Source organism: Nyctereutes procyonoides, unplaced genomic scaffold, assembly GCF_905146905.1.
Source record: "Nyctereutes procyonoides isolate TBG_1078 unplaced genomic scaffold, NYPRO_anot_genome, whole genome shotgun sequence".
In the NCBI taxonomy this organism is placed as follows: Eukaryota; Metazoa; Chordata; class Mammalia; order Carnivora; family Canidae; genus Nyctereutes; species Nyctereutes procyonoides.
Window position 1 is genome coordinate 16,369,212 of NW_026575049.1, and position 11,771 is coordinate 16,380,982.

Genomic DNA, 11,771 nt, shown 5'->3' on the forward strand with positions numbered 1-11,771 from the left:
CATTCTAGTGTCTTTATCATAAAAGGGTGTTGGATTTTGTCCAATGCTTTTACTATGTCTCTTGAGATAATCATGTGTATAACATGTACATGTACACAAAGAGACTTTCATTTTGAATTTTTATTTGTATTTAACTAGGTTTAACCAAAAATCCTGCAACTTTTTTTTTTTGGCTTGGCAGTAGAGATTTAATATTCTACCATTTTGTAGATGAAAAGTTGTTTGAAAAAGATTCTTCTTTATTTTTACCCAAATACATATATACCAAAACTTTCGTATGTAAGTGGGGTTATGTGATCATGGTTTTATTTCAATTTTTTCCTTTGTCTTATTCTACACATTCTTCTTTCTGATCGCATTTCTTAGTTTCTGCTTCAGATAACCTTCATTAGAATTTCTTTTTCTTTAATACTTTATATGCTCAGTGATTATATAAAAGTAAATATTTCTAAGATACACAAATATTCTATATATTCACCCAGACGTATGCTTATACTAAAATTTTCCAACCAAGAGTATTGGCTTTCTTTTGTTCTATTTTAATATTCTTTTAAGAGGTTTTATATTTTATATATAAACTGCTCCTTAAGTTAAATTTATCCTTTTGGCAATTAAACTTTTTTGACTTTTATGACCAAAATAACATTTGCCCATTGAGTTCCTGTTGCTTGTTGCTATTACAGTCTATTAATTTTTAAAATATTTTCCAGTTTTTTTTCAACTAGGATACAAAATTCCTTTACTAATTCCTTTAGTTTCTTACTAGAGTTTCTTGAGTTTTCTATTATATAAGAATGTCCTCAGTATAAAAAAAGATATGTCAAATTTCATCAATTTTAAGGCAGTGTCAATTGCAAGGCATGCCATTATATTATGTAGCACTAAGTGTAAAGAAAATGTTAGTAATTAGCCTATGAACAATGGTCGATGCCATCCATTGTATGAAATATCTGCATTTCAGAAAAGCAGAATGTGAATAAGATTTTAAAATCAAGGGAATGCAGTTGTTTTATTTATTTTTTCCCATATTTATCATGATTATTTTTCTCATGTTATTGCATGTCCAAGATCTTCTGATAAAATATGGAGCAGTTCTGATTTTTACTTATTACATTCATTGGGATGGGGTTTATCTATGCTATTGAGCTTTTTAAAGAACTGGCCTTTGAGCGTTTTTTAAAAGATTTTATTTCTTTATTCCTGAGAGACAGAGAGAAGCAGAGACATAGACAGGGGGAGAAACAGGCTCCTCACAGGGAGCCTGATGTGGGACTCTATCCCTGGACCAGGATCACGCCCTGAGCCAAAGACAGACGCTCAACCGCTAAGCCACCCAGGCTTCCCTGGCTTGTGAATTTTTAAAACTTATTTAATCGGTTTCATTTTCTACCCATAGTAAGTTACATTTTCCATTTACTTTTGTTTTGTTTTCTCCTTTTAAAAATTCATTAGTATAGATTCCTCACTTTTTGGCTAGTTTATATATTTATTTTTTCTAATGCATATATTTAGGATAATAATTCTAACTACAGCTTTTTTAGTGCTCCGAATAATTTATGATGGCATGTCTGCATTTCATTCCTTTCCAGATAGCAATTAGTTAATATGATGTATATTCCTTAATTTCCAAGGAATTATATCAATGTGGATTTTTCAATTCTTTATAAGTAAAACTCTTTACATTTCAGGTATTATTAGAATTTGGACTATAAGAGTTTAATTTGTATTAGATGGAGGCACAGGCTATCGAATACATTGGGGAATGTTTTCTCCTTGACTCACAGCTCTGTAAGTAGCAAATGGTATTTTTAAGAAAAAAAGTAATCTTTCTGTGAAAATGGGCTTGGTTTTCTAATTCAAACTTTCACTGAATGTGCAGCTATTTTGTCTTTCCAAGTACTCTCACCACATTAATCCTGAGACCTTAAACCTAAGCCTTTGTGATCCATAATGCAATCTCCTGTTCCCACCCTCCAGTCTATGCTCACCTCAAGACCCACAAGTCATTTTATAGATTATTACTCTACTTTTGGTTGAATCTTTATTTCTGATACCTCCTGTTTACACTTTGCAATGATTTCAGCTATAGATTTGAGAGAATATTTATTACATTTTATCCAGTGTTTCTGTGTGTTCATAGTAGTGAATTTTGTCTATTTTCTCAATATTAGAAGTGCTATTCTTTCTCATGTGTATTTTAAACTATACAATTATTCATCCATTTTAAACATTTTACCTAAAATTACTCTTATCACATGTGTTTAGATATCGTTATTGTGTATATTGAAGAGCTACAAAAATTTTTACCCTATATTTTCCTGAGGAGTAACTTTTATTATCTATTGTAGTAATATTATGAAGTCAATTTCTCTTCAGAATGGTTTTTAAGAAATTGATATGCGTGCTCGCTTCCGCAGCACATATACTAAAATTGGAACGATACAGAGAAGATTAGCATGGCCCCTGCGCAAGGATGACACGCAAATTCGTGAAGCGTTCCATATGTAAAAAAAAAAGAAATTGATATGCAAAAGTATCAAATATCGGTTGAAAAATCAAGAATGGTATAAGCAGGGCTCAAGGTTAAGGAAGTGTTGAGAAATTAATGTAACTGAAGTATATACTATTAAAAAACAAGATTATAGTCTTCAAAAATAAAATGTCTGTGGACATTTATTCTTGCTTCTGAGATGTTTTAAAAATACTATTTCTTTTTACTTAGTTGAGAGCAAGGCAATTCTTTTGATTGAGTCCTCGAAGGCTTTCTTAACTTGATTGTTTCTCAAGGTATAAATAAATGGGTTCAATGTAGGTGAAATAGAAAAAATGAGCAGTGAAACCACTTTATTAACGGTCACTTTTTCCTTTGCTGTAGGATTCATATAGATGAAAATGCATGTGCCATAGGTGATGGATACCACAATCATGTGGGAAGAACAGGTCGAATAGGACTTTTTCCTTTGTTGAACAGAAGGGAATCTAAAAATTGTCTTGATGATGTAAGCATATGACAGAACCACACAGGTAAGAGTCATAGTCAAGGTCAGTATGGCACATATTATAACTGTCCATTCCATGAACCTTGTATCTGAACATGAGATTTTCACTAAGGGAAATACATCACAGCCAAAATGATCAATTATGTTAGAGTCACAAAATTTTAGATTTAAACCCAGGCTAAGTGGTGGGATTATTATACATAAACCAGCCACCCAACAACAGATATTGAGAATCCTGCAGACGCTGTTACTCATTATGATCACATAATGCAAGGGTTTGCAGATGGCAACATAGCGGTCATAGGACATGGCGGCCAGCAGAAAAAACTCTGATACTCCACAGAGGTCAGTAAAAAACACTTGAATGACACAAGCATTATAGGTAATAACATTGTCACCTGTTGTTATGCTATACAAATATCTGGGAATAATGGCAGATGTGAATGAGATCTCCAAGAAGGAGAAATTTTTTAAGAAAAAGTACATGGGTGTTTTAAGGTGGGGATCCACAAAAGTGAGTATGATGATGGTCAGGTTTCCAGTTATACTCAAAGTGTAGGTGAGAAATAGAAAGATAAAAATCAGAACTTGCAGCTCAGGGTCATCTGTCAGTCCCAGCAGAATGAATGTTGTTATTGTACCGTTTCTCATCACTGACTTCTGACTTCTCTCTGATGTGTATGTGATATTCAGGTAGATTTTCTTATAGATTATAGATTATTTTAACTGTTCTAAAACATAATGTATTAAAGTTTTATATTTCATTATATTTATAATATAACAGAAGCATATTTATATATACATTTACATTTCATGTCTATCCTGTGCTTAGGATTTTTCCCATGTGACTAAGTAGATTACTGAGAGACTGACACTGAGAGAGTGTCATTTTATGGGTGAAAAAATTCTACCCTACTCAGAAAGTAAGTCACAAAATTTAACCCTCGATTTCATGCCTTTTGTTGATACTTTGGGTCTTTTTAGAAAACAGTGCTAATATAACTTGAGTTCACTTTATAGACATTAGAGCAAAACTCAAGGTCTTTGTTCCAAAGGATTTTTGTTTTTGGTGTGTTTTTAGGTTATGAACAACTTTATGCCCTGCTGATTCCCCCTACCTCCTGCTACACAGCCTACTATTTTTTTTTTGAATATTTGCATTACCTGTACTGAATTTGTGTTACCTTTACTGCCTACACAAGTGACGGCTGTCTTGTCTTCCCTCCTTTATCTTCCAGTCAGTGAATTATTTTATCTTCATTGATGCTACACCTGGAGGGTCAAATGTCTTTAGTATACAATCAAGATCTTAAGCCTTAAAAAAAAAAAAAGATCTTAAGCCTTGAGGTTTTCTGACATTTTCCCCTTGCATACAGACTTCATTTGTTTTATAAGCAAATTCACTTTATTGTTTAACTTACTGTGTTCTCTTCTGATTGGGGCAGAATTGTTTGTGGCAGAATTGTTTGAGACTATTTACCTTGTTCACAGTGTTTGTGATATAGAGAAAAATCACTAACAGGATCAAAGTTTACTCAGGAGTTAGAATCCTCTTAGGAAATTTTGTCTCTCATTCAACAACTATCAAATTGAGATGCAGAAGGAATATTCATATACTTGCAACGTACTCACCTTCCTTTCATCTCTTCTCTGAATTTCTGAGATAATGTGCATCACTGTGAAATCTTACTTGGCCCTCAAACTATTATTCAATTTTCAAAATATAGCTATTTTCCCCCAAATAATTGCAACTTACTTTATGACAGAAGTTAATAAAGAAACTGACACTAAACTGTAACTAACTGATTTTGTTATTCTTTCTAACAAATCTTTAAATGAGCACAGGAGTGTCATGAAATGCTGTCATTTCAGTCATTATGGTGTTCTTTTGGTGCTGGAAAGAGGAATACAAGGGCATGCTTATAAAATTCTACATATATGAAAACACTTTATTTCAAATTTGAGGTTGAATATCTATCCAAAGTTACCCTAAATATTTCTTACATTAAGTTGGATACAGATTTGCTTACATACCTTATGCATGCAAACGTCTAGACATTTATCTACATAGGGAAATTCATTCTTAAAAAATTACATCTCATAAATATATCTTAGATACATTAAAATATAAAAATTATCACTGAAATTCAGTTTTTTTCTTAGGAGAAAATATAACATATCCTACAAAGGGAATTACAATCAAAGAGACAAAATTTATTATACTTACTCTTCTGTTAGTAAATCAGAGTTTCTGTTGGTTGTTTGGCCATAGCAATATTAAGACTACAATGTTAAAAGCGATATTTTTATAAAGGTATTTATGTCTTCATATTCAATACATGTCTGGGAACACATGGAACTCCGTTTTTTTACTATCTCCAACAACTTGGACAGATTTGATAATGGGCTTAATGCTATTAGAAGCCTCCAAATATTTTCTTATGATCTCCCTCATTGAAAAGAAGATAAAGTATTCTAAGGGCTGAGGAACCTTCTCTACTGGTGGAAGAGATGAATTTTAAATCATAAGGAGAGAGAGAAATGCTTTTGCCATGCAAATGTGACTTTTTAATTTGCAGAAAATGTTAAAAGTGAAAAAAAAAGTCCTTGGTGACCTACAGTAAAGAGTCATTAACTTCCTGAATAATAAGTTTTGGCAAAAACACAAGTAACAATGCTTCATGGGGACAGTGTCTTTGGAGATAGGAGGGGGGGGAAACTGTATCATTTAAATTATGTAGTTAATTTGTTTTAAACTTTCACATCCACTAAGGCATTTGGAATATTGGAATCCTTTATTTATGAATGGAATTCTTATTACATAAATATATATATTATATATTATATAAATTATATTTTATATTTATATAATTATATAATTATTATATAAATCCTTATTATATAAATGCTTTATTTTTTAAAAAATTCAATTTATTAACATATATTATTGGTTTCAGAGGTAGAGGTGAGTGATTCATCAGTTTTATGACACCCAATGCTCATTACATCACATGTCCTCTTTAATGTTCATCACCCAGTTACCCCATCCCCCCATTCCCCTCCCTTCCAAAAACCTTCAGCTTTGTAGGAATAAGAATCTCTTATGGTTTGTCTCCCTCTCTAATTTTGTCTTGTTTTATTTTTTCCTCTCCTCTCCTATGATCCTGTTTTGTTTCTTGAATTCCATTTATAAGTGAGATTATATAATTGTCTTTCTCTTGAATTATTTTGCCTAGCATGTCCTCTAGTTCCATCTATATCATTGAAAATGGCAAGATTTCATTTTTTTTGATGGCTGAGTTATATAGATATAGATATAGATGATATAGATATAGATATGTGATATCCATAAAGATATGGATATTTCTTTATCTGTTGATGGACATCGGGGCTCTTTCCACAGTTTGGCTGTTATGGACATTGTTGCTATAAACATTGGGGTGAACGTGACCCTAGCCAGACTTATCAAAAAGAAAAGAGAAAGGACCCAAATTAATAAAATCATGAATGAAAAAGGAAAGGTAACAACCAATACCAAGGAATTACAAAGAAAAGAACATATTATGAGCAACTATATGTCAACAAATGAGACAATCTGGAAGAAAGGGATGCATTCCTGGAAACATATAAACTACCAAAACTAAAACAGGAAGAAAGAAAACAAGAAAATACCCATAACCAGCAAGGAAATTGAGGCAGTCATCAACAATCTCCCAACAAACAAGAGTCCAGAGCTGGATAGCTTCCAAGAGGAATTATACTAAACATATAAAGAATAATTAGTACCTATTCCTCTGAAGTGATTTCAAAAGCCCACAGCAAATATTATTCTCAATAGGGAAAATCTGGGAGCTTTGCCCCTAAGGTCAGGAACATGACAGGGATGTCCACTCTCACCACTGCTATTCAACATAGTACTAGAAGTCCTAGCCTCAGCAATCAGACAACAAAAAGAAAAAAAATGGCATTCAAATTAGCAAGAAAATCTTCACAGATGACATGATACTTTATATGGAAAACCCAAAAGATTCCACCCCAAGATTGCTAGAACTCATACAGGAATTCATCAACAGAGCAAGATACAAAATCAACACACAGAAATCAGTTACATAGATACCTATGAAGATCTCTTTTTTTTCTTTTTGGTATGAACTTTGTTTTTATCTGTGATTTGAAAGTTAATTCTAGCAAGCCTGAAGTTGGCCTGTTCTATTTTTTTGCTAAATTTCCAACATAGCACTGACACTTGGTAAAGGGACGAAATATACTGGTCAATGATGTTTGTCACCGTAGGCATAAGGATTTTCAGAGCAGTTTGTACCAGCTTGTTAGCACTTTTTATTGATAAGAGTGACATTGATTCACTGGCACTTGAGCTAGGTGAGACCACTATGCGGTTCTCCTTTTGAGCTTCTTATATAGCAGAAATGTCCCTACATATTCAGTAAAATATAAAAATTCCTAACTGTGACTCTATTTGGGCTCTCTGGGATTGAGGTCTTTTTTCCACACAGCAGTGGTTTCTGACCTGAGAGAGAAAATATGTCCAGCAATAAGAGGGAGGACAATAAGAAGTGGACAATAAGACAAGCACCTTGCCTCTTCAGATTCTCTAATGTGACATAGAATTCGTCGGCGAGGCTTACCCTTTATTCTAATGCTGTTCATATGGTATGTTCTTTTCTTGCAATAAGCTGTAGCTGTAAAAGTAGTCACTTGGGGTCCTGTGAATCATCTCTAACAATCAAACACTAAGAGCCACCATTGTGCAGCACGCTGTAAGAATTTGTCCATTTTATACAAGTTAACTTATGGTTATGCACTTTTAATAAGACTCCTTTGTTCTTTTAATATCTATAAAATCTATAGTTACATCATTTCATTCATGCCTTATATTTGTGGCTTCTCTCTTCTTTCTTGATTTTCTCTAAAAACTAACTTATATCTATTGTATTCTTCTTCTATTTCAATTGATTTCTACAATGATTTTTATTATTATTTTTCCTATTTGCTTTAAATTTGACTGACTTTCCTCCCTCTCCCTCAGACTTTAGGGGGAAATTGAGAGCATTAGAGATTTTTCTTCTATTTTCATATAGGCATTTTAGTACTATAAATTTTCACCAAAATATGGCTTTAGTTGCATCCAACGTATTTTGACACATTGTGCTTTAATTTCCATTCATTTCAACATACTTTAAATATCCCTTTTGACTTCTTCATAACCCATGAGTATGATTTAAATTATTTTATGGCCCAGAATATGGTTTATTATGCATGTATTTATATATATATGTATATATATAAAGATACATATATCTTACATATACATGTATATATATTACATATCTACCATTTACCTATTTATCTATTATCTATGTACATGTCTATTATGATCATTATCATCTATCTCTATGCATAAATATATACACATATTGAGGGTTTGGCCAAGGTTTCTATTAGAAACATTTGATATATGAAACACAATTTTCCACCTTTTCAAAAAAAAACATCAAAAAAATTAATGGGAATTACCACAGATGAAATGGCATGACTCTAATGTATTTATGTTTAAAAACAAAATATTAAAACAAACAAAAATCAAGTGGGGGACGGGCCCCCCACAGAGCTCGACTAAGAGGCCTGGTGAGAGGCTCCAGGACAGGAAAGCTCAGCCCTGGAGAAGCGGGAACTTTAAATCCCCACTGGGTTCTTCCTGGTGGTTGATATTCATGACTCAGCTGGATCATACAGCCACTCAGCACGGAGCAAAATGACAAAAAAAAAAGGGGGAAGGGGGAGGGGGGGATGGAACAGTTCAAAGCGAATAAAAGAGAGTTTCTTCAAATGATGTAAAGAGACTGGATATTGTGGAAGCACAATTAGTAGAATTGCTATTGGTGGTCGGAAAAAAGCATAAAGGATGCTAGAGACTTATTACCACAGATATTTAGATTAATCAGGCCGAAATGTAAAATAATATTAATTGAAATACAACCTAAACTGGGAGGTCTATAGCCTAGGGTATAGTGGAAGAAGAGGGAGTAAAAAGGAGGAGATTGATAAAGAGAAGGTGGGGGGAAGAAGAGGAAAGAAAGTGGGGATGAGAAGAGGATAGGTGGTAAGACATGAGGTGGCTAGGGTCGAAGTGAAGATATGGTATATAGGTTGTTGGTATATTGGGGTTCAGAAAAATGCAAGAGGGACAGGGACCAGAAAGCATATTTGAACAAATCATAGCTGAGAACTTCCCTAATTTGGGGACGGAAACAGGCATCCAGATCCAGGAGAAAGAGAGGTGGCTCCCAAAACAAATAAAAACCATTCAACACCTCAACATTTAATAGTGAAACTTGCAAATTCCAAAGATAAAGAGAAGATCCTTAAAGCAGCAAGAGACAAGAGAGCCCTAACTTATATGGGGAGAGGTATTAGATTAACAGCAGACCTCTCCACAGAGACCTGGCAGGCCAAAAAGGGCCGGCAGGATATATTCAGGTCCTAAATGAGAAGAACATGCTGCCAAGAACACTTTATCCAGCAAGGCTCTGATTAAGAATAGAAGGAGAGATAAAGAGCTTCCAAGATAGGCAGAAACTGAAAGAATATGTGACCACCAAACAAGCTCTGCAAAAATATTAAGGGGGACCCTCTAAAGAAAGAGGAAGCCCAAATAAATAATCCACAACAACAGAGACTGAACAGGCATTATGATGACACTAAATTCATATATTTCAATAGTAACTGTGAACATGAATGAGCTTAGTCATCCCAACAAAGGCGCAGGGTTTCAGACTGGATAAAAAAGCAACACCCATCTATTTTCTGTCTCTAAGAGATTCATTTGAGAACTAAGAACACCTCCAGCCTAAAAATGAAAGGTGAGAAAAGCATTTACCATTCAAATGGTCCTCAAAAGAAAGCAGGGGTAGCCATTCTCATATCAGATAAATTAAAGTTTATCCCAAATATACTGTAGTAAGAGATGAAGAGGGACACTATATCATAATTAAAGAGTCTATCCAATAAGAAGACCTAACAGACATGAATATTGATGCCCCTAATGTGGGAGCTGCCAAGTATATCAATTAATAACCAAAGTAAAGATATGGATAATAATACACTAAGAGTAGAAGACTTCAATATGGCACTTTCTGCAAATGACAGATTTTCTAAGACAACACTTCCAAAAAAACAAGAGCTTTAAATGATACACTGGACCAGATGGATTCACAGATATATACAGAGCTTTGCATTGGACTTTAACTGAATACACACTCTTCTCAAGTGCCAATAGAAGTTTCTCCAGAATAGACCATATACAGGGTCACAAATCAGATCTCAACTGCTACCAAAAGATTGGGATTGTTTCTTGCATATTATCAGACCATAATGCTTTGAACTTGAACTCAATCACAAGAAGAAATTTGGAAGAAATTCAAACACGTGGAGGTTAAAGAGCATCTTGCTAAAAGATCAGAGTCAACAAGGAAATTAGAGAAGAATTAAAAAGATTCATGGAAACTAATGAAAATGAGGATAGAACCATTCAAAATCATTGGGATACAACAAAAGGAGTTCTGAGAGGGAAATACATCGCAATACAAGTCTCCCTCAAAAAATTGGAAAAAAACAAATGCACAAGCAAACCTCCCATGAAAAGGAACTGGAGAATGAACAGCAAATATAAACTACACCATGCAGCAGAAGGGAGATAATAAAGATTCGAGCAGAACTCAATGAAATAGAGACCAGAAGAACTGTGGAACTGATCAACAAAACCAGGAGTTGGTTCTTTGAAAGAATTGATAAGATAGATAACCATTAGACAGCCTTAAACAGAAAAGAGAAAAGACTCAAATTAATAAAATCATGAATGAAAGAGGAGAGATCACAACCAACATCAAGGAAATACAAGTGATTTTAAAAATGTATTTTGAGCAGCTATATGCAAATAAATTAGGCAATCTAGAGGAAATGGATGCATTTCTGGAAAACCACAAATTACCCAAACTGGACAGGAAGAAATAGAAAACCTGAACAGGCCAATAACCAGGGAGGAAATTAAAGCAGTCATCAAATACTTCCCAAGACACAAAACTCCAGGGACAGAATGCTTCTCAGGGGAATTCTATCAAATGTTTAAAGAAGAAACAATACTTATTCTATTAAAGCTGTTCAGAAAGATAGAAAGAGATGGAATACTTCCAGACTAGTTCTACGAGGCCAGCATCACCCTAATCCCCAAAGCAGATAAAGACTCCACCAAAGGAGAAGGAGAATTATAGACCAATATCCCTGATGAATACACATGCAAAAATTTTCACCAAGATATTAACCAATAGGATCCAACAATACATTAAGAAGGTTATTCACCATGACCAAGTGGGATTTATCCCCGGGATATAAGGCTGGTTCAACAATCATAAAGCAATCAATGTGATAGATCATATCAACAAGAGAAAAAACAAGAACAGTATGGTGCTCCCAGTAGATGCAGAGAAAGCATTTGACAAAATACAGCATCCATTCCTGATCAAAACTCTTCAGAGTGTAGGGATAGAGGGAACAATCCTTAGCATCTTAAAAGCCAAAGATTGCTAGAACTCATACAGCAGTTTGGCAGTGTGGCAGGATACAAAATCAATGCCCAGAAGTTAGTGGCATTTCTATACACTAACAATAAGCCTGAAGAAAGAGAAATGAATGAGTCAATCCCATTTACAATTGGACCCCAAAGCACAAGATACCTAGGAATAAACCTAATCAAAG

General features: G+C 34.0%; 1 protein-coding gene and 1 non-coding gene across 2 annotated transcripts; one reads left to right on the plus strand and one right to left on the minus strand.

The window, feature by feature from the left end:
* The first annotated feature begins 2,401 nt into the window (after positions 1–2,401).
* LOC129512260 (U6 spliceosomal RNA) lies at positions 2,402–2,508 on the plus strand. The gene has a single exon (XR_008664998.1). It is a non-coding gene; the product is annotated as a U6 spliceosomal RNA (small nuclear RNA).
* Positions 2,509–2,714: 206 nt separating this feature from the next.
* On the minus strand, positions 2,715–3,650 carry LOC129511646 (olfactory receptor 6C2-like). Its single transcript, XM_055328519.1, has one exon. The coding sequence runs from the start codon at positions 3,648–3,650 to the stop codon at positions 2,715–2,717; it is 936 nt and encodes a 311-aa protein (XP_055184494.1).
* Between the last annotated feature and the right edge of the window lie 8,121 nt (positions 3,651–11,771).